The sequence below is a fragment of the Symphalangus syndactylus genome, chromosome 2 (genome assembly GCF_028878055.3).
Source record: "Symphalangus syndactylus isolate Jambi chromosome 2, NHGRI_mSymSyn1-v2.1_pri, whole genome shotgun sequence".
Lineage (NCBI taxonomy): Eukaryota > Metazoa > Chordata > Mammalia > Primates > Hylobatidae > Symphalangus > Symphalangus syndactylus.
In genome coordinates this window covers 137,650,043-137,673,283 of record NC_072424.2, presented here as the reverse complement: position 1 = coordinate 137,673,283, position 23,241 = coordinate 137,650,043, and the positions used below count along the sequence as shown (strand labels likewise).

Genomic DNA, 23,241 nt, shown 5'->3' with positions numbered 1-23,241 from the left:
CACTACAAAAACAATTGTTTTAGATTAGTCATGTGTGGTGGCATGTACCTGTGGGTGCCAGCTAGTCGAGAGGCTGAGGTGGGAGGATTGCTTGAGCCCTGGAAGTAGAAGCTGCAGCTGCAGTGAGCCACAATTGTGCCACTGCACTGCAACCTGGGCGACAGAGACCCTGTCTCAAAACAAGTTACACTCAATGAAAAAAAAAACAAAAAACAACAAAAAAAACCCAACACCCTGACACTGACCTGACAATGCGGTTTGAGCAGATGAGGAAACAGCTGCTATTCGGAGTGTGGCGTGGCTGGTCAGATCGTAAGTCGCAAAGGATCCTGTAGGGCCACTGGGCCTCTCACCCCTCAGGAAAGGGGTGTGACCTCTGGAAAAGCAGTTCCCAAACCCTCCTGTGGACAGCTACCACCACTAATCCCTGTTTTTCTAGAGGAAAAATGTCTCCCAAGCTGAATTTAAATCAGCTTTGCAGAGCCCTCAAGTGAAGCTCCAGGTTGAACAAAGAGCCCAGCCGAGTCTAGATCCCCACAGAGAAAAGTTACCGAGAAAGCTGAGCGTAGTGCAGACCGCTGCGGAGGAGACACAGCGTCCGATTGTGCCGACATCGAAGGCGCACACTGGGGCTGTGGGTCATTGTTTCTAAATGCATGTGAATGTCTTACAGTTTATAACACTTATCAAAAATGTCCCCAGTGCACATGACTTTCCCTCTTCCAAGCTTCACATCCTTCCTTTACTAAACTTAGGAAGGCCATTTCTCAGACCTAAGTCAACAATAGCCAATAATAAGCCATTAGTTTTTCTCCCAGAAATAACGTCACCTTTTCTTCATCTGGTGTCCAGCTCCTAGCACAGTGACCTGCTCATGAGACATTAGCTTAAATCTCGAGGTGCTGACTGCTCCACCTGCATTTATAGCAAGAAAAGTTCTGACCACACATACAGGTACGATACCCAAGGACTGATTTATCATTGAGAGTGTTGACAGAATTTCACGTTCAGAACATAAAAGAATTTCTAGAAAAGACCAAACAGATTCATCTGCAAGCAGAATCTGATTTACACAAACACACCCAGCACGCCTCCGAGAGAGCATGGGGACCCGAGGGTGGCCGCAGGAGGCCTTGCTGCACTCAGGGACCAGATCTTCCGAGGATGAACGCGAGAAGGGCCCAGGCAGTCACTATGCCACAGACTCTGCAAGACAATGACACGTGTCAGTGGCCAGGGCACCCAGTAGGCCGAGAGGCACTGACACAGGCTTGCCCCTCCTCCTTCCCAGCCCCGTGCACTCAGATGTTCTTTCTCTCTGTCACCCTCCCAGTGCCAACACTGAACTTCTGCCTCTCGAGGTTAGGCTGGCTCTGGGATGCAAACCGCAGGTTGAAAGAAAAAGGGTTTGCCTCGGAGCTCAGTGCGCTCCTTCAGCAATGCTGTTTCCTAACGGATGTGCCCCTAACGCGCAAGCCAGAACCTCACCAAGCTCAACCGACAGCAGCTCTGCCTTTCCAGCTGTTCAGGACGCAAACCCTGGATTCGCACTTGATCCTTCTCTGGTCTGTCGCTGACTCCACCCCGCTGCCCCTGGCTGCACAGAGCTGTGACCCAGCTGAAGCATCTCCTTCCTGACTGCTCTCACGGCGTCACCTCTACAGTCTACCCCAACACGGAAGGCAACCTGAGTCGGGTTATGGACCTTCTTGCTGTAACCTCCACGATTCCCTCTCTCCTGAGAGAAGCCCACGTCCTCCCTGTGTGGCCCCCACCTGGGGGGCACCGGTTCCTTCTCCCATGTCCCCTCCATGCTGTTCTGCTCACAGTGGCTCCTCCCCTCCCCGTGACTCTCCTGGCACATCCTGACTGGAAGGCTCTGCCCTGCTGTCCCCTCGGCCTGGCTCACTCCACGTCTCTAATGAGGACCCCCATCAGCTCCTTTGAACTGTAGCCTGCCACCCACCCCGACCCTTCTCTCATTTTTAATAAACACTTGTCACCCAATACGTTATAGGGTCCATTTGTTTATCCTGTTTATCTCCCCCAGCACGTGAGGCTCCATGAGAACAGGGATTTTCTGCTTCACCGACGAGGCCCTAGAACTATGACGGTGCCCAGCACAGCAGGTGCTCGACAGACACACAGTCAGTGTCAGTGACATTCAGGACACCACACTCATCAACAACCCCCTTGGCAAAACACACCAGCGAGTGAGCTGTGCTCGAGTCACACCACGCTGGGATGCTGGGACCCCGGGGACTCCAGGACAGGCAGGCGGCCTCAGCCTGTCACTTACTGGAGCAGGCAGTTGACGTTTGGGGAGTGTCTCCAGTAGTGGTACAGGGAGATGCACAGGGTCGGGTGGCCCCGGTACTCCTTCAGGATGTTCCGCGCGCTGCCAAAACAAGTTTGCTGTGGTCAGCCAGGCAACAGGATCGCGCCGCCTGCTGTGATCAGGCGGGTGGAGTCAGAGAGATACAGGGGTCGGGGACGCGGACTTAGAGGCACCTACTCCTTAAACTTATTGGTCAGGAGTAAGAACTGGCTTCTTGTGAGTCGCCTGACATCAAACTTGCAGAGATTCTGAAACTTATGGTAGACTTGCTGCTCGCTGACCCCAGGCCACCTTTTGACGCTGAGGATGAGGATGGGAGGTCGGAAACTGGGATAATCTGGACCAGAAAAATTCTAGAAAACATGCAGAACACAAGAGACTTTCCACAGTGCTTCCTAACTTCTTATCCAGTCCGAAGATCTCAAAAAGAAACTAGGAAAGGCTCTGCTTGGGGTGGGGAGGGGAAGAGAAGGAAGGATGAGTCCATGTTGGCCTTGGTGGAGAAACATGAGAGGAAAGAAAAACCCAGCTCTCATCTCGGCGACCACTGAAATCCCTCTCACGAGTCCCAGAGAGCACTGGCCACTTCCCAGCGAAGCCTCATGAACTCTGAATGGGGCGACGGGGCCAAATGAGATCTACTCACGATCTTTGGGACCCCCGCTCGGATGAGGTTCACTTGGTTCACGTAAGGAGCCAGCACATCAAGGTACTGAGGAAAAGACGACTCGGGCACAGGGTCGATGCTGCAAGGACAGAAAACCCCAAAGCTGTTGGGCACATGGAAGTTCATCCATTTCCTCAGCCACAGCCAAGAACCCAGTGACAGAACAGGAGGAGGACACTCCCTCGGACGGCTCTCCCTCCCTCCTGCCCTCACAAGTTTTGGGGCTCCGGTTGGGCACTTCCCCAGCTGGCAAGTCTAAAAGCATTCTCCGTGGCCACATAGAAGAACAGCTTCTGGATGGTCACCATCTGCTGGTGATGGTTTGGTGAGGGTCCCACTGCTGACAAACAGCAATAGGCTCAGAGAATCAGCGCAAAGCCACTATTCAGAGAAAGCCCCATGCTGTCCCCCCTTGGCATGACATCACCTTTAATTCCAAAAGGGCATCCCTCATCCCACAGCCTCCTCCCACTGCCAGTGCCCCCTCTGTCCAGGGAGCACACACACCTGAGCGCAGGCCCCAGCAAAACCACGGGCCACACAGACAGGCAGGGAGGGCTTTTAGGCCATAAGGATTAAAAGAAATAAAAGACGTGTGACCCCGGGCACTGAGGTGCTCCACTACTGCTAGCTCCTTCACTGTCCAGCACACACATACTTACCAGGGGGCCCTTTAACAGTCAAACCACAAGAGAGGGGGATAGGCTGGCACATTTAAGAAATAAGCTCCCCATCCATGTGTCACAGAACTTTTGTATTTATAACATCCACTGCTAAAACGGACAAATATAGGCAGTACCCAAGTTAATAGATTATAGTCCAAAAAGATATTTCTACATCAATCCCAAAGCACACATTAGAATCTTGATGGGCTCCTTCACCTGGCCGGCTAAGTCCTACTTAACAAACATGCATGCCAAGGACGGTGCTGTAGCGTGCACGCTGCTAATGTGTTTCTGGTGCCTATGTGCCCAGGGCTGCAGGCATCAAAGATGGTGTTGCCGTGGGGAAATGCACTGAAGATTCCAATGTGGGGTTCCACTAATCTCTCCCCAGCCTATGTGCCCCCCAACAATGGATACATCATTCATTGACCTGAACACTTTCTCCTCATACCTCACTGTTGCTTACATGGCTATAAGAAAGCAAGTGAGAGACAATCAAGCACACACCAGGCTGGGAAGGACTGAGACAGGTGTCAGAACCTAAGCCTAACCCCACTGCCTTGGCCTCCTGACACCTGCGGGGATGAGGGGGCCAGGGCCCATACAGGCAGGCAGGCAGGCACAGGGGCGGTAGCAAGGGCTACTCCTGTGGCACAGGGCCATTTGTGGGCTGCTGCCCAGTCAGGGACAAGATTTCTAACCAGTGACACCTCACATTCTCCCTTCTTTGGTAGAACTCTGGGACTGGAGAGGTGTTGGCTTCCGGCAAGCGCTCAATAAATCCTGACCACCGACTGAACAGCAGGATGAAAAGAAAGAACACTTACCGGTGTATCTTCTGTAGAAGCAAGTGTGCCACTTTCAAAAGAACTAGGAAGGAAAAAAGACAGAAATGCAATAGAGCTTATCAAAATGTGCATGCTTATGCTTTATCTCATTATGTGCAAGCCAATCTGAAATAAATGCAGAATCTAGGGATGGCAGGGGCACACTGCCAACAAAAAGTGAGTCTCCAGCTGGGGGTGGTGGCTCATGCCTGTAATCCCAGCACCTTGGGAGGCCGAGGCGGGCGGATTGCTTGAACCCTGGAGTTTGAGACCAGCCTGGACAGCATGGTAAAACCCCATCTCTACAAAAAATACAAAAATTAGCCAGACGTGGTGGCGCACACCTGTATTCCCAGCCAGGCATGGTGGCATGCACCTGTAGTCCCAGCTACTTGGGAAGCTGAGGTGGGAGGATCACTTGAGCCCAGGAGGTAGAGGCTGCAGTGAGCCGAGATCCTCACCACTGTACTCTAGCCTGGGCAACAGAGTGAGACCCTGTCTCAAAAACAAAAGAAAAAAAAAAAAGTGAGTTTCCTTTTAAAGGAACCGCAATCCTTACCTGACCCACAGAGGAAGGCATCATACGCGGCTTCGTGGGGGCACTTTGTCTCAACTGAGGCATTTTCCACCAGGAGGAGAGAGAATTGGGCAGTCATTAGAAACACGCCCCATCCTAGCTCACCATCCACAGTGGCTGTGGCTCATACAACCTCCCCATGGTCCTGCATACCCTTCTCCGGGCCCACACACCAACTTCACCTTGGTCCTCCCCATGGTGGTGAAAGCCTCAAGATCAGAGCTGCCTTATAGACTAAGGGCCACATTAAGGAGGAAACAGACAACTCCCAGGGCTCTTGGATGCATTCTGGGCTTGCTCGTTTGGGGCAGGATTTACATGGAGTAAGTAGAGTGAAGGAAAACCCCACACAAACCTCCCCCTCCCCTGCTGTCTGGGACGGGGCGGGGCAGGGGGAGAGGTAGGAGGAGGGGAGAGGTAGGGGGGAGGGGAGGGTTGGGGGGGAGGGGAGGGTTGGGGGGGAGGGGAGGGTTGGGGGGGAGGGGAGGGGTGCAGGGGAACCAGGGTCAAGGACAAGCTCAGCTGAGCACCTCAGCACTCTGCCGACTGTGCAAGGATTGTGGGCTCATGGGAACGTACCGTATTTCTCACACCTGCTTGCGTGAACAATCTCTGGTCCAGAATTCTTGGTGGGATTCAAGTCACTATTGGAAAAGAAAAATAGAATAAAAAACAATTTGCTGAAAGTAATCCCTTCTTGTTTTCCCCCTCAGTCCCTTAAGTTAATATAAATTTTTTAAATGTACTGAGGACTTATCTTTAAGGTGCAAATCTAGGCATGGACAGGTAAGGTCTTGGTAACTGGGCAACAGGAAAGGGGAAAGAACAATGGTGCAGGAGGCCCCAGTGGAGTTACTCCAGACATTTATCAAATGCTTCACTTGAGCCCAGGCACCAAGATAGACAAGATACTGTCTCTATCCTCCGGAGCTGTCTAGTGGCCTGTCTAGCGACAACTACAGAGACAATTATCCCTGTCTCTTGTAAACGCAAGGCCTGAGGCATGACAGTCACGCCAGGACCCTGCAGGCTTCTGGAGGCAGACAGCACTCATGGAGAGTCCCAAACCACAGGAACCAATGGAGTTCAAGAAATGGGGAGATGGCAGGCATTTCCAGCAGGCAAAGACAGTGAGGAAAAGAAGGAGGTCTGACCCCAGGAGCTGTGAGCTGAGAAGTAGGGCTGAAGCCCCTGTGTGAAGGGAGGGCCAAGAAGGTGGGGAGGAGCCCCCATAACAGGCAGGGGCTTCAGAAACCATAGAAAGACTGTGACCAGAAAAAAACAGCCCATTTGAATTCACATTCTAGGTGAATTCAAGGGGCGGTGTGGGGTATGAAGAGGTCAGGCCACAAGGCTGGGACACCACTCAGGGGCTACTACCACAGTTCCATGGTTGGAATGAAAAGACAATAATCCTGAGAATGCAGAGAAAGGAGAGGTTTGAGAGACCTACAGGGTCACGTCCATAAAACCTGACTCAATAGATGTGAACAACTCAGCTCTGTGACCCCTTCTAGGTCTTGGCTCCAGGACCTGGGTGCATGGAGATGGCGTGTGACAAGGAAACCTTCGCTTCACTGGTTTGCAATAAGATGTTCTAGAACCTCATTTGCTTAGCCTCCTGACCCCTAATGTCCCCATCTGTAAAACAGGCATCGTTGTCGTGCGTGTGCCATGAGCTGTCCATTAGGATCAGGATAGTTGTCAACGGCAGCTAAGATTCAACAGACCTGGACTACATGCAAGGGGATGTTCTAAGTCCTTCCACATCTATGAACTCATTTAATCCTCACGACAACCTTGGAGTTACACACTATTTTCTCATCTCACAGATGGTTAACCTGAGGCACAGAGAGATTAAGTAATTCTCTCAAGGTCACTCACAGAACCAGTGAGTGGCAAAGCTGAGATTTAAACCCAGGAAGCCTGGAATCAGAGCCTGGGCATTTACAACAAAGCTCTCTCCCCACTTCGTCCTCTCATGCACACACAGCCCCCAGTATCACGCCTGGCACCATCAAGACTTCTGAGTTTGCAGGCACTGGAGTGTGCTTAAGGGACAGAGAGGAGGGTCAAGTTGAAGGTGCCCGTAGGTCATGTAGGGTGGGAACATCAAGAAGACAGCTGGTAAATGCAGTGTCCTAGATGCTGAGGTCTGGACCGCAGCCGCACACAGGAGCTGGGAGTTGAAGCCCAGGAGGTGGACCAGGCCACACGGGAGCCTGGGAATGAGCAGGAACAGGGCTGAGGAGGGGCCCGTGAGAGAAAACTTAGGAGACAGGTAGAGAACACAAACCACAAGGAATGGGATTAAAAAAATCGCACACACACATCCAGGACAGGGTGCCGCCCCGTTCCAAATGCCTCTCGTGCCTCGACCTGCTGACTGGGGACAGACCGGCGGCTCTGGGTGCCCCTGTGGAGAGCAGAAATGAAGGAGACAAGACCCTGCCTGCCGTGGGCTGAGGGAAGAGGAGTGCGGAGAGTTCAGGAGGCTTTGTTGTTAAGTTAGGAGAACACTTGTTGATGTGGAAGGAAATGAGAGGGAGACAAAGAGGTGGAGACACCCCGGGAAGGGGCAGGGAGGGGTGGGGAGTCGCTGAGCAGGGGTGAAGGTGACGAGTAGGTGGCAGCTCCTCCTGCCTGGCCTTGCACAGGGAAGGTGCTCCATTTGCTGGTGACAGGGGTGAGACAATGAAAAAGGGGACAGTAATCGCGCAACTCTTTGAGGGGCAAGGGTTGAGAGATTTCCTGTCTCTGGCTTCTCTCTCTTTGGAAACGGAGGCAAGAGGGTCATGGGAGGAAGGGGGCCATGAAGCAGGAGGAGCTGGAGGAGACCCAGTCCCAAGCAGGCATCACTGTGAATGGTGGGCGTGCCTAGGGAGCCCAAAGGCCTGCGGGGCACAGGGAGGCCGCCACGGCCGCAGACCCTGCTCCAGCAGCAGCTCCAGGAATCGCCGCCCTCACCTGTTCAGGACTTCATAGACTTCGGAAAGATTCGACACCCTCGGGAAATTCATCTCCTACAATGATGGAAAACAAACCAGAGGAAAACATTTGCGCTTTTGTTTATTCTCTGTTTCAGGAAGTACCAAATGGTCATTAAAACGGCCTGGAAAATGCTCACTCCTACAACCTCCTCTTTCTCTTCAAATGGTGCAACTATCCTTAATCCTTAGTTAGGATGTCAGGGTACGCAGTATTCCTGGGTTTCCTAGAAGGACTCTCAAAAACCCAGGCTAGAAAAAAACTCTACATACACTATCTCCCTTAGAAAATGTGTTCAACAGATTACCCATAAACACAGGAAAGGCAGGCACTAGGACAAAGGCCAGGGACATACATGTAGCATACAGGCATTCTAAGGCCTAGAGGGCCTTGGGGTAATGCCTAGTTACTAAACCCTAAAAGTTCATAGTAGCTGGAAATACGCCAACTACAAATAATAACAGCCTCCGGGCAGAGATAGACCACACACCCCATTCCCATCTGTGTGGCTCCCTTCCTGGATAATTCACTCATAAGGGATCACTCTAAGGCTTCACAAGATTGATCGGATGCCCCGTTCTCTGTTCCTCAGTTGTTTTCTTTCCCTTGAGACAGGGTCTCCCTCTGTTGCCCAGGCTGGAATACAGTGGTGCAATCTCAGCTCACTGCAACCTCCACTTCCCGGGCTTTAAGCAATCCTCCCACTTACGCCTCCCAAGTAGCCAGGACTACAGGTGTGCACCAACATGCCCAGCTAATTTTTGTATTTTTTGTAGAGATGGAGTTTCACCCATGTTGCTCAGACTGGTCTCAAACTCCTGGGCTCAAGCCATTCACCCACCTCAGCCTCCCAAAATGCTGGGATTACAGGTGTGAGCCACTGCGCCTGGCTATTCTCAGCTTCGTTTCTAAGCAGCATTTAAACCAGTCAGGTCTCTTTTCTCTACGCATAGTACATAGCCTCGACTCCACAACAGAATCACCCGGGGAGCTTTAGAAATACCACCTGGCCCCACTCTAGGTCAGACAAGAAGCTGCCAGTGCAGCCTGGCTATCAGCATTTTCAACTTCCCACATGATTCTAACATGTTGTCAGGACTGAGGAACCCATGACTGGAGGGCTCAATAAAGAAGAAGTTTTCTCAAGATTCTTCAGGAGGGAAACCCCTCCCCCCTGGTGCTCTGCACACATGTTGCAAATATTCCTAAGGCATGCATCAAGTTCTAAAATAAGTTGTTCTGTTGTCTGATCTAAATAAGCACAAAAACTCTATACAAATAAGTCAAAATGTGGAAACTGGAGTGAGAGAAAGGAAAGAGTCATATATAAGCTAATACAATGACGCACAGGTGCCAAAATACAAAAGGAAACTGATACTGGTTTGAAGAGAGAAAAGCATTCAAGTAACAACTTTAAAAAACACAAGTGGCAGGCCGGGCACAATGGCTCACCCCTGTAATCCCAGCACCTTGGGAGGCCAAGGCGGGTGGATCATGAAGTCAGGAGATCAAGACGATCCTGGCTAACGTGGTGAAACCCCGTCTTTACTAAAAATACAAAAAATTAGCAGGGCATGGTGGTGCGCACCTGTAATCCCAGCTACTCAGGAGGCTGAGGCAGGAGAATCGCTGGAACAAGGGAGTCGGAGGTTGCAGTGAGCCAAGATCGCGCCATTGCACTCCAGCCCGGCTTTGAGAGCAAGACTCCCTCTCAAAAAAAAAAAACACACACACAAGAAAAAAAATCCCACAAGAGAAAGCTAAGTGTAACCGGTATGGAAAAAGCAGTTCTTAACCCAAAGCAATTCTATTCATTACCTTCCAGATATCCTTTGTTACGCTCTTGGTATCAATGAGAACAGGAAACAGCCTGTGGATATTCTGCTTAAATTGATCGTAGCTTTCTGAGGGGAAAAACCCAGGCAGTCAAGAGTGAATTTGTTGGCAAAAATGGGAAGGGACATTCTTGAACCTAGCTTGCCACCAGCACTGATTAATAAAGCAAACTGAAACAAAACAGGAATTGAAAACACCATTAATCCTAGCCACTAAGGATTTCTAAACTCAGATCAAGCTGCCATCACCACTTTTAATAGTAAAGGCCGAACGGTTTTCTTATTAAATTCAGGATGCATTCTATTGCCAACCTTAGTTAATGTAGTTTGTGAAGTTCTAGCCGATGGGATAAGACTTAAAAATAGAAGTATTATCAGAAAAGCAGACATGAAATCATTTGTAAATAATTGCTTAGAGAAAAATCCAAGAAAAAAATCAAAAATTATAACTAGTAAAGTGTCCTGATAAAATTTACACAAGAACTCAGTTGGTAAAGTTATCAAAGTTATACCTGCATCTAAAGAGGCTTATTGCAAAACACACACACTAAAAACAAAACCCTGTGATCTCTTCCTGCTACTCTCCCATTTCCTACTCCCCAAAGGCAACCACTTGCAGTTTTTCCTTTTGGTATTTATTCCCATCTCTCTAGCACATGCATGGTGCAGTGTTAAGAGAAACACCTCACTCCTAACCTCCCACCAGCTGAGAGGGTAATGACCCCTCTCATTCCACCTCCACACACATGCCCATATTGCCCCACGAGCGTGATTCACAAAAGGCTCTGTGGTGGCTACAATGACTTCTCCTTTCTTGCACAGCTTTTGTTCTCCCAGCGATTATTTTGTTGTACTTAGTTTTTTGGTGAATGCATATTATTAATTTCACCGCTAATTCTCCAACTCTCTCAATATGTCCAAACTCAGGTGTTTCATCGTTTCTTGGGGAAATGGCTCCTAAAACTTTCTCACCCCTTGTAATCTAGACTAGTGTTCTTTGTACGTTTATTAATTCATTTACTCTCACAACTCTGATATTGACACTATTATCCCAATCTTACAATTAAGGTAATGTCAACTCACTGGAGACTACACACGTAGTGAGTGTGGGATGGATGAGATCACCAAGGCTCGAGTCCCCACTTTACCCACTAGGCTGCACCACTGCATGTCCAATAATGGAATCAACCATGAAACAGCAGGGGACAGCCAGAAGACAGTGTCACATGACATTGAAGCAGCATTTATTAGGTTTTTAACAACATAAAATAATGCTTTGGGTAAGTGGGAAAAAAAAGCCAAACAAAAATCAAATACATAGTGTAATCAAATATGTAAAAATTCAGGATACTAACTGATTAAAGGTGACTTCTGACTTCATGCATTTCTGATTTTGCCAAGTTTTATACAATAACTCTGAACAGCTTCAGTAATGGGGAGAGGGGTATCAATTCAAATTTAAATTTTTTTCCCCTTGACAAAGTCTCCTGGTTTTCCACTCTGGGGAGACAGTAACAGATCAGAGTACAGGCCTCTGCCCGAACTCTCCAGAAACCTGCAGACACTGGGGAGGAATGTGCATTTTAGGAGCTGCCTCAGGGGTACGATTCTGTACCAATCCCTCTGCCAGATGGCAAACTAGCATGAAGGAAGAGAAATGACAGGTTTGCCCCTACCTGGGAGGGGTCTGAAGAACTTCTCATGGAGGTGCAGCAGGTCCATCATCATATTATGTCCCACTAAGGGCTACTTGGAGTAAATCAACAGGTGAGAGAGAAAATAAAAAAATGTAATCCAGCCACTACAGACTAACAGTTTCTTGCAAAAGATACAGCGTTAGAACCCACTGCAATTCTGATCACTTCACAGTTCCATCCTAACCTTCGTTTGCCTCTGTGAAAGGTAGTTCAACTGCTTAAATGCCAACAAAAAGAAAAAAGAAAACAATTCACAAGTAGAAGGCACGCAAGGCAGGGTCTGCGCTGGAAATCTATACTGTGAAGCAGGCACTTGCAGTTTTCCCCAAGGAGTCTTAGGTCAGTTAGCACTGAAATTCCCGTGTTACGGAAAGGAGCAAAGAAGTCGTACTGTTTCTTATGGATACTCTTGCCCCAAATTAACCTATCATGATTTGGTGAAAGGAAGGTTAAATCCAGGAAGCTAGTTATAAATGAGAAGGAAGGCCAGGTGCAGTGGCTCATGCCTATAAATCCCACCATTTTGGGAGGCCAAGGCAGGCAGATTACTTGATCCCAGGAGTTCGAGACCACCCTGGGCAACACTGCAAGATCCCGTCTCTTAAAAAAAAAAAAAAAAAAAAGAAAAGAAAAATTAGCCAGGTATGGTGGCATGTGCCTGCAGTCCCAGCTACTCGGGAAGCTGAGGTGTGAGTTTCACTTAAGCCTGGGAGGTCAAGGCTGCAGTAAGCCGTGTTCATGCCACTGCACTCCTTCCTGCCTGGGTGACAGGTGAGACCCTGTCTGAAAGTAAAACACGAAAAAAATTCATGAGAAGGAATCATTTATCTTAAGGAATTTTATCTTGCTGTTGAAGGAGCCTTTAGTATCTATGACCAGAAATACTAAAGACGGCCTTTAGGCCAAGAAAAGAGACATGTTTTCCTACCTTCTGGGCTTTCACCAGCATTTGGAAAAAGACAGAAAAACCCCTTGCTGAGAGAAGAATGTTTTCCTTCCAACAGCTCTCTCGGTCACAAGAGGTGTTCTGAAGATACCGACGATGTTGTTTACTCACTTTCTTCACTACCACCTGAAAAGCAGGGACAAATTCCCTGAATCCTGGGTTACCGGGAGTGAGGCCTAAAGAAATGGCTCTGCATCTCGAAACAAAAGGAAACAGGGAAAAACTAGCAGCATGCAAGATAAAAGCTTTTCAGAGGCCAGATCTGGCCAATTATGAGAGAGAAACGATGGCGCCACTGATGCCCTGTTCTCAGTAAGAACTCACCCCCTCATCTTTCAGCACCGTCCAGATGTTGGGGAGGGCCTGCCTCAGCACCAGTTGGACCTCAAAGGCCTGGAAGCCTGCAGCAGGGAAACACAGGGGCACACAGCACCTGGAACCATGTGGCATGTTCCCCATAAGAGAAGCCCCAGAGGAGCAGAAGCTGAGAGACGGAGAGGTCAAATGGAAAGGAAGCTTGAAGGGTGCTCAAGCCCATGAGCCATGTGGCAGGGACTGGCCTGTCATGATGGGATCTGGGGCAGCATTCTAAGAGGTTTTTTTTTTGTTTTTTTTTTTTAAATCTCAGGGCCACTCTTAAGTTGGGGATGCCATAGAGTTTGTGTTTATGTGAGTTACAGCTATTGATATTAAGCATGTTAGAAATTAAAACTCTTACATTTAAAGAAGTTTTTTAAATAACAAAAACCCATTATACATGAACAAAAATAACACTTATAAAAAATAACTTTTCTAAAACAAAAACTTAGCGAGAAGAGTGACACTGTTTTACATTTTTGCAAATCTCTAACATTTGGCTGGAATGTTACATCGGCATTTGCATTCAATCTGTTGATATGTTGTGGTCGTTGAAACATAAGAAAATCCAGCCTCAGGGCTGGGCATGGTGGCTCATGCCTGTAATCCCAGCACTTTCGGAGGCTGAGGAGGGCGGATCACCTGAGGTCAGGAGTTCGAGACCAACCTGCCCAACACGGTGAAACCCTGACTCTACTAAAAATACAGAAATTAGCCAGGCATGGTGGCGCATGCCTGTAATCCTAGCTACTCAGGAGGCTGAGGCAGGAGAATCCCTTGAACCTGGGAGGCGGAGGTTACAGTGAGCCGAGATGGTGCCACTGCACTCCAGCTTGGGCAACAGAGTAAGACTCCGTCTCAAAAAAAAAAAAGAAAAAAAAAAAAGAAAAACAAATCCAGCCTCAAACAGATATGTAGGTGGAAAAGGGAACAGAATTAGTAGCCTTACCAAATGACTTTGGATATTCTTTAAAACTGTACCAAACTCAACAAGTGGTAGTTTCTTAAAGATTAATTGCACTGTGGAATCTGAAACCATCATTAATGAGTTTTCTTGTACTGCTACATTGCAATCCACTGGCCTACCTCATACCTAGAATAGATCTCTTATCCATGAGATAAGATAGTGCACAATAGTAATATTACGTGCTAGTAATCTGGAAAATGCTGGTTGGCAGGGTTATGTAGGTCTCCCAAATGTTTGCACATTTTATTACACAATACCAACAGAAGACATTGGAAAATATGATCACTGATCTCATCAGAAAGGTCGTGGTACTGGAAAGCTGTCAAGCTTATGGTGGCACATGTAAATTCTTCAAAATTCCAGGTTTTGATTGAAAGCCATAATTGTATCACTAGGAAATACTGTGAGTTATCTTCCTTAAAGTGACAGGCTTTTTTTTTTTCTTTGAAACAGAGTCTCGTTGTGTTGCTCAGGCTGGAGTGCAGTGGCGTCATCTTAGCTCACTGCCTTGGCCTCCCAAAATGCTGGGATTACAAGCATGAGCCACTGTACCTGGCCAACAAGCTCTTTTCACTGAGAAAATGATTGTGAAACCTTCAAGTCTAAGCAACCAATCAGTTCTTTCCAGTAAAAATGACATTTCATGGGGCCGGGTGCGGTGGCTCATGCCTGTTATCCCAGCACTTTGGGAGGCCAAGGTGGGAGGATCACCTGAGGTCAAGAGTTTGAGACTAACCTGGCCAACATGCTTAAACTCCATCTCTACTAAAAATGCAAAAATTAGCCAGGTGTGGTGGCGGGCACCTGGAATCCCAGCTACTCAGGAGGCTGAGGCAGGAGAATCACTTGAACCTGGGAGGCTGAGGTTGCAGTGAGCCGAGATCGTGCCATTGCACTCCAGCCCAGGGAACAAGAGCAAAACTGTATCTTTTAAAAAAAAAAAAAAAAGCAGCTAATTCAGCTCTCAAAAGACTCACAAGCACTTTTCCTTGACGCAGTCACTGTATTTTGGCACACAGCCGAGCAATGTTTTATGCATACTTATTTTTACATACCTATATTGACATACAATATTTAAAAGATGAGTAATCAAAAGATTGAGATTTAATACAACCAAGAATATTACTTTTTCATCAAGGAGGCTGCTAGTAACATTGGCCTTTCCGTTTTTAACAGAGTAAGTGGTAACAAAGAACATGGTATGATGCTCCTGCCTTACTGTGTGCTGAGGTGCCAGCAGCTTTGTCCGACATTGCTTGGGCATCAATGCAAATGGCACAATGACAATAGCAAGTACAGCTGAGGGATACTTGGAAAACCATTTTGACCTCACCCACTGGAAAGGGTCCCAGAGACTCTAGGGTCCACAGACCAATCTCTGAGAGCTGCTAAGCTACAGCACATTCACTGTGGCTCCACACCACATGGTGGGGGAAAAGCTTAGAGATTAACAAAAGTCAAGATAATACAGGGCACCCAGGACTGAGATAAAAGGAATGGCTCAGGAATGGAACTTGACCTTCTCAGCCTTGAAACCCAAAGTACGTTGAAAGCTTTGGGTGTGAATGCAGGTCAGAGCTTTCACCACAAAGATTACGTATCCGCCGAACAAATGCTGGCATCAGACTCAGTCACGAGGCATTTGGGACCAGGATCCCAAGAAACGGTGTGTTTCCCCCAACTCCTGGCAGGTGACAGTGACCTGTCCCAATGCTCCTGCGTTGGGAGAACAGCCCCTGCCTACCAGTGATCCCAGGAAGAGTCATCCAGTCGCCTTCCTTGGCCAGGTCCAGCCACCGCGTCACTTCGTCAATCACCACCTTGATTTGGTCTTTATCCGGAGTGCTGAAAATGGGCGCATGAAAGTGAACATGTCAGAGAAAAACACATCAGAACCGCAAGACTATGTCAACATGAGAGCAGTTTCTGAACCCTCTGGTTTTCATGTTGCAATCTACAAAGAAAATAGACCAAAAGAAGACGATTTCTTCTCTGAGGCTCTTATGCAATCGGAAGCCAAACAATTGGAAGAACAGCCCACAACCTTCCATAGGATCCAGGCATATATTCAATCCCCTCCTGCTTCACTAGGATGTATGGAGGAAAAGCTATTGGTATCTAGCCAATACCAAGCATTGCTGTCAGGATCGTCTTCTTTATTCAGCTTTCAGGGGTGATAAAGCCTCTATCTGGGACAATCAGGGAAAGACAAGGACTTTGGTAAACACATTGTCTCTTGCGTCAGAAACAGAACCTAATATTTTGAGATAAGGAAAGGCCTTTCTCCAACTCTTGCAAATAAAAGAAGGTTAAAAATTCAACTTGTTTTTCCCTTATAAAAAGCTACATTTTTATATGAAAAGCAGCAGGAAAAATACAAAGAGACAAAAATTCCTCCAACATAACAGAATTATCTGGAAGAGATCATCACTCATCGCATTTCAGATGTTCATTTAATCTCCCCCTTCCTGATAAAGGCAAAGAGCTTCCATGCCTTGTTCAAACCCACACCTAGCTGACAGCACTTGGCTCCAGGTGAGGGTACCAGCCCCAAGGACCCCGGTCCGTCTACCCACAATGCTGTTGCTCTCGCTGTGGTCACTCCTGACCCCAGCTCTACAGGAATACGAGGTTTCAGAGACTGGGGCTGGCACAGAGAGCCAAAGTAAAAAGGCAGAGGTCCCGGCCTAGGGGAGCAGGGTCAGGCACGGCGGGGCAGACACAGCCTAACCAAGGCACACATCTGAAGTCAGTGCCCAGTATAACTGGCACAGTCAAGGTTGCCCGAGAGATATCCTTGAAAAATCCCTCAGAAGATCACATGCGGGATCAACATAACATCTCACAGCAAGTCCAACAGAGCCATTTCTTCCCCTCTAGCACTGGAATGGAATTCTTGTTTCTTTGAGTTCCAAATTAGGAGTCAGTTTTTCTTTTTAAACACCGAAACTCACACTCGACGCAGTGAGAGGTTCATGAGTGGAACACGATGGAGACAGGTGAAAGCCATTCTCAGTTCGGGCACGGGGAGAGCAGCGCCAGCTGCACAGGCAGCTGAAGCCATCCCCGCCAAGCATGGATGGAGGTCGCCACACTCCTGGAAACAGCACACCCACCCACAGGAAATGCAGACAACAGCAACTAGGAAACCAAAAGACACCTGGAGAAAACAGGCCACACCTGCGAACTCTCCAGTTCCCAGTCAGGATATCGTGTCTAATTTTCTTCTCCTGTTCTTCATTCATATATGGGATTCCGTTTTTGAGAAACTTAAGACAAACAAAACAAGAAACAGAACAAGGAGACAAGTCAGAGGGATCCTCTGTGCCTGATCTCACGAGGACAGGTAGAAAGGGGAAAGGAGACGGGCTGTATAGGCCAGTTAGTCTAGATCACTTTTAAGATATTCCCAGGCCGGGTGCGGTGACTCATGCCTATAACCCCAGCACTTTGGGAGGCTGAGGCAGGTGGATTGCTTGAGGGTAGGAGTTCAAGACCAGCCTGACCAACAGGGCGAAACCCCGTCTCTACTAAAAATAACAAAAAGAATTAGCTGGGCATGGTGGTGGGTGCCTGTAATCCCAGCTACTTGGGAGGCTGAAGCAGGAAAATAACTTGAACGTGGGAGGCGAAGATTGCACCACTGCACTCCAGCCTGGGCAAGAGAGAGAGAGACTCCATCTCAAAAACAAACAAAAGACATTCCCGTTCCCCTCCTCCAATGCCATACCTTGTTATAGTTGAAGCCATACTGATTCAAAAACTGAACACTGGAAGCCTGGAAAGAGAATTCTGAGTCCAAAATCCCAAACGTTGTAGGGAAGAGATAGAAGTTACACGAATGGGCTATATACCTATAATAAAATAAACATACAGAGAAAAAGCCACAACCATTTAAAAAACTCTGGCTCCCAGGGCCGGCTTCAGGGTGGGCTCTTTATTTTAGGCAAGAAGAATCTGAGTGTGCCCGAGTGTCTGCTGTGTTTCAGGAGCTATGATTGGCACTGGGGGTGCTAAATGAAAAAGGCAGAGAGCCTGCCTTCAGGGCCAGGGTTTACCACAGAGACAGCCCCTCCACAAGCCGCCTAGGGATGCCAGGTTAGGGCCTGCAGGCTGGCATCCTCAACTGCTCATGGGGGGTGGGGAGGCACCCTGATGGTTGGGGCATCCTTTCTGCCTACTGTGTCAGGGAGTTTAAACATCACTTTCATTATACCACACTGTGTCAGGTGCTTTTATTAATATAGGTGCACACTGGAGGCGATGGAAATGGGGAAAGGAGCACTTAAGGCACAGAGCAAGGCTGGCAGGTACTGCTTCCAGAGAGACGTCAAAGACAAGCTGGAATCCGCAGAGGGCAGAGCGAGTGGAGGAACAGACACAGCAGAGAATACGGAACATCCAGGGCAAAAGTGATCGGGGCACCTGAGGCAGAATTTGAAGGGGGCAGCTGTGGAACATAGGTGGGAAGCACCTATGTTTGCAGAAGCTCTTGATACGTACTTGTTTGCCTCTCCTTCAACAGCAGAAAACACAGACAATCCTGGAAGAATGACCATAGAGGGAATGAATGCCAAGGAAAAGCAACCTGAATTTCACTACAAAGACAATTCAAACAGTACTTTGCGCCCACAGATACTATGTGGGCTGTACAACAGGATAACATCTTTAATGACAAAAAAGAAAAGACAGACTGGAAGCATGAGAAACGTCAAATTGTAATTCCCACTGAATTTGCTAAAATCAAATTGTGGCCTGTTCTTTAAATACAGAAGTAAATATTAAAGTGACATTCTCATAGTTTTAAAACTAACCACAGAAAATACCAGAAACCATTAAGATTTATATATTTAACTCATTTAAAATGTCTATTCCTCACCCCTCAAAGAAAACCATACGCAAACAAACAAACAAAAAAAAGACTTCAGGCCAGGTGTGGGGGCTTATATCTGTAATCCTAACACTTTGGGAGACCTAGGCAGGTGGATCACTTAAGGTCAGGAGTTCGGTTCGAGACCAGCCTGACCAACATGGTGAAACCCTGTCTCTACTAAAAACACAAAAATTAGCTAGGTGTGGTGGTGCACACCTGTAATCCCAGCTACTTGGGAGGCTGAGGCAGGATAATTGCTTGGGCCTGGCAGGCAGGGGTGTTGCAGGGAGCCGAGATCGTGCCCCTGCACTCCAGCCTGGGCAAGAGAGCAAGACTCTGTCCCCCCTCCCACCAGCCAAAAAAAAAAAAAAAAAAAAAAAAAAAAGACTTCAAATTTGGGTACAACACTGGAAACATAACTACAACTGTTTCCCATACTTCTCAAAGAGGTCTTATAATTAAAAACAAACAAACAAACAAAAAAAAAAACATAACAGAAAAGTAGCAAAGGATCAGGATAGAGAGGAAAACACACACACGTTCAGCATCATTCATGGTAAAAGCAGGGGCTGGGCATGGCAGCACTCCCAGCTACTTGAGAAGCTGAGACTGGAGGATCTCCAGAGCCCAAAAGTTTGAGCCCAGCCTGGGCAACATAACAAAAACCCCATGGTGCAGGAGAGGGCACAGACAAACCCAGAAAAGTAAAATCTGGCCCAGGGTCTGTTTCTGTAAATACAATAACATTTTAGTGGAATGGAGCCATGCTCATTTGTTCATGTATTATCTACAGCTAATTTCACATTACAAAAGCAAGTTCGTAATTCACATTACAGTTGAGTAATTGTAAAAGAAACCTCATTACGCAACTGTTAACAGCTCTGTCTTGACCAGCCTGGCCAACATGGTGAAACCCCGTCGCTACTAAAAATACAAAAATTAGCCGGGCCTGGTGGCAATTGCCTGTAATCCCAGCTGCTCGGGAAGCTGAGGCAGGAGAATTGCCCGAACCTGGGAGGAGGAGGTTGCAGTGAGCCCACATCGCACTACTGCACTCCAGCCTGGGCAACAGAGCAAGACTCCATCTCAGAAAATAAACTAATAAATAAATCAACAAATAGACCTGTATGAACCGATACAGAAAGATCTCCAAATCCCATCAAGGAAAAAAAAAAGTTTCTGAAACTGAGATGACCTTAAAAAAAATTATTTTTGTGTGTAAATTTTCTTAAGAAAAAAAAATCACAGGCCAGGTGTGGTTGCTCATGCTTATAACTCCATCATTTTGAGAAGCAGAGGCAGAAAGATTGCTTGAGCCCAGGAAGTCAAGACCAGCCTGGGCAACATGGCGAAAACCCATCTGAACAAAAAATTTAAAAATTAGTTGGGTGTGGTGGTGAGCCTGTAGTCCCAGTTTACTCAGGAGGCTGACGTGCTAGGATCACTTGAGCCCAGGAAGTCTAGGCTGCAGTGAGCTGAGATTATGCTACTGCACTCCAGCCTTGGTGACAGAGCAAGACCCTGTCTCGAAAAATAAAATAAAAATCGCACACACACAGTTTTACTTGAAAGAGTAACAGTGAGTGTTCCTTAATACTGACTTATTTAAGCACAGAAACAATGCTGCTAAATTTTATTTGCTCCGAAGTGTTGATTCCATATGTATAAAATTGCCCAACACAAAACAAGCATACAAAACGGTACTCAATATCCTTGAAAAAAATCTCAGAGCTGTTTTTACAGTAGGAAATCCAAGGACAATAAAAATACCTTTCTGAAAAACAGCTGGATATTAAACTCACCAATCTGACAGATTGTAAATTGCTGAACACTCTGACGGGTCTTTAGATACCACTCCGATGGCAAATCAAAAAGGCTGTGAACAAACAGGCATCTCATTCCACGAGCAATGACATCCCATCCCGGCACAATGGCCTCCGCGGCAGGATCACCACTCGCAACCGGGGAGGATTTTTTCCTTGTTACAACAACTAGGGAACACTACCATCATTTAGTGGACAGAAAGCAAGGTCCTCCAACACGTAGGAGCAAGCCACACAAAACGTCCTGCCCCCCAAATGCCAACAGGCTGCTGGCCAGAAGAAACAACGCTGGTCTGGCCAGGATCTTACACAGAGGGGACACAGCTTTAGTTTTACCTGATCTGCTGGGGCCCAGACAGGTTAGAACGAAGGCCCGTGAACTCCATGTCCAGACCTGCCGGGAAGGCAAAAAATACCAGTCCTCGGGTGCAGAACATCACCAGCACTCCTCACACTGTAGATCTGCAGGCGGCCAAGGCACCCGAGCTCACCTCTGTGCTCAAGAAGCCAGGCGAGGTCAGGAAGGGAAAATGGAGGAACCAAGGCAAGGAGCAGCCAGGCACCTGGGCGCACGGGGCTCTGGCCAACAAGGCACGTGGGGCTCGGAGTGTACTTGCTGCTCAAAGTCCCATCGCCCCGGGGCCGGAGAAGGAAGCCCCCTGTCCTTACCGAGGCCCTCTCTGAGGCCCTGTGGCCTGGCAACCGTCCCGCCACCCCCTCCCCAAGCTCGCCCGGGGCAAAGGGCTCTGTCCCGCACAGCCGCGAATCCCAGGCTCCTCACCCACGAAGTCGGCCTCCTGGACGAGCTCCTGCAGCAGAGGGAGGCTCTCCTCGAACTCGTCGGCGCCCACGTCCATGGCCGCGCAGCTCTGCCGAGTCGCCCAGCTCTATCACGTGCTGCCCACGCGCTTCCGTCGCGCCGCCGGGTCTTAAAGAGCGCCCGCGTGGAAACCAGGCAGCTGCCTCCGCCCCACGTGCCCAGCTCCCCGTGTGCCGCTGGCGTCGCCCACACCTGCCTGCGGGTGTTTTAATTGTACGATTTGCTACAGAGGTTTGATTGCATTTGCAATCAAAGCCTGTTTACCCGGCTCCTCACCAATTTCTTTGCAGCCCTTAACGTGAGAATGTCATTTACAGGGCTTAGAATGTTAAGAGGCGTGGCAGGAGAGCAAGACAGAGTCCCCAGAAAGGGTGAAAGCAGAAGAGCGGAGCAGGAACAACCCCGGACGCAACTGCAAGCAGCAGATCCTTTGCTGCGGCTCACGGTCTTCTAAATCACCTCTTCCCAACTTCTCCATCACTGCCAGTATTAGTCTGTCCCCATTCCCTCTCCCACGCCCCTGGACATCTTTTTCCTCATTCTCCTGTCCACCTTACCACTGTCTTGACACCTGCAATCAAACTTTGCAAAGCCTCAAGAACTGCCCATTAAATTGAAAGAATCCTTGGTCCCTAGGGATTATCTCGTGCACTCACTCCTTGCGGAAATCCCTACCTACACCATCACTTACACGTGGGCTTAATTTTTACTTTTGTTACTGTTTCCAGTGCAACCAGTCCATGATCTTCCTTAGTGTCCTCCCTTGAATGCTAGGCTTCTACTTGAACAGCGCTTTGGAACTATGGTCCTCAAAGTGAGGTGCTCAAATCAATCTTTAAGGTTAGGGGAGAAAACATTACCATTATACTTTTTTATTTCTTCCTTTTGAGACAGAGTCTTACTCTGTCACCCAGGCTGGAGTGCAGTGGTGCCATCTCGGCTCTCTGCAATCTCCACCTCCTGAGTTCAAGTGATTCGCCCTCCTCAGCCTCTGGAACAGCTGGGATTACAGGCATGCACCACGCCCAACTCATTTTTGTTTTTTAGTAGAGATAGGGTTAAACCGTATTGGCCAGGCTGGTCTCGAACTCCTGGCCTCAAGTGATCCACCTGCCTCAGCCTCCTAAAGTGCTGGGATTACAGGTGTGAGGCACTGCATCTGATATTCAATTATACTTTTAAATGCCTCTATGGGACATTAATTAAGCAAAACGGGACTATTAAGCCATTTGATTCTGAAGGCCTCTCAGAACAAATCATACTTCATACAGATGTGTTCCATTTAAAATAACACATTGAATACTCAAATTGGCAGAAGTAACATATTTCACTTCTAAACAAACGTGTAATTGGGGTATACATTTAAAAAACTGGAAAACAATGCTCTAGAAGCCACCTTAACTGCCTACAGGTTTTTTCTCACGTTTATCAAATAGCCAAAAATTAACACCTTAATCAGCTCCTTTCAGAGAACTGCCATGATTCCCATCTACCCAAGCTCAAATTTTAGATTAACTTGCATGCATTTCAAGTTTCTTCTATCTAATAAAATGTTCACTTCATGGCAGATTGAGCGCCCACTAACCCCATCCATTTCCACCTCTGCTTTCAGCTCCTCATGCCACCTCCTTCCTCTTTCAAATTTATTTCTCTTACTGTTGGGAACCAAGAGTTCAAGTGAGGTTGGCATTTGGTCCTTTCATTTTCACATACTGACTGTTCTATAATAAGCTTAGACTGATACTGACATTTCCTATTTTAAAAAACACCCCATACTCTGAGCAGCAAACAACTATCATTCACTGAGATCACTCGCCATGAACTAGACACAGTAATAAGTGCTTTACATCAACCTCATATG

General features: G+C 47.9%; 1 protein-coding gene across 5 annotated transcripts; it reads right to left on the bottom strand.

Annotated features, from left to right (window-relative positions):
• Positions 1-955: 955 nt before the first annotated feature.
• PNLDC1 (PARN like ribonuclease domain containing exonuclease 1) lies at positions 956-23,218 on the bottom strand. 5 transcript variants are annotated; one of them, XM_055268790.2, is made up of 19 exons: positions 21,342-23,215; positions 20,897-20,954; positions 20,540-20,613; positions 18,368-18,407; positions 17,595-17,718; positions 17,045-17,133; positions 15,639-15,709; positions 12,865-12,941; positions 12,523-12,666; positions 11,574-11,643; positions 9,881-9,966; positions 8,042-8,097; positions 5,654-5,718; positions 5,057-5,110; positions 4,498-4,540; positions 2,985-3,084; positions 2,516-2,691; positions 2,300-2,398; positions 956-1,206 (listed from the first exon to the last, which is right to left on the bottom strand). In XM_055268790.2, the coding sequence occupies exons 1-19, from the start codon at positions 21,415-21,417 to the stop codon at positions 1,143-1,145; spliced, it is 1,566 nt and encodes a 521-aa protein (XP_055124765.1). In that variant the 5' UTR covers positions 21,418-23,215; the 3' UTR covers positions 956-1,142. The 5 variants fall into 5 exon arrangements, with proteins under 5 accessions (XP_055124765.1, XP_055124773.1, XP_055124757.1 ...); XM_055268798.2 differs by having other exon boundaries at positions 15,609-15,709; positions 20,897-21,022; positions 21,342-23,213; XM_055268782.2 differs by having other exon boundaries at positions 15,609-15,709; positions 21,342-23,213.
• Positions 23,219-23,241: the final 23 nt, after the last annotated feature.

Coding starts and splice junctions, on each gene's coding strand:
- PNLDC1 (XM_055268782.2), bottom strand. CDS start 21,417: ATGGACGTGGGCGCCGACGAGTTCGAGGAGAGCCTCCCTCTGCTGCAG. Junction 12,667..12,864: donor CGGTGCTGAAAGATGAGGGG/GTGAGTTCTTAC, acceptor CCTGCTTTTCAG/GTGGTAGTGAAGAAAGTGAG. Junction 5,719..8,041: donor GTCTATGAAGTCCTGAACAG/GTGAGGGCGGCG, acceptor CTTTTCCAATAG/TGACTTGAATCCCACCAAGA.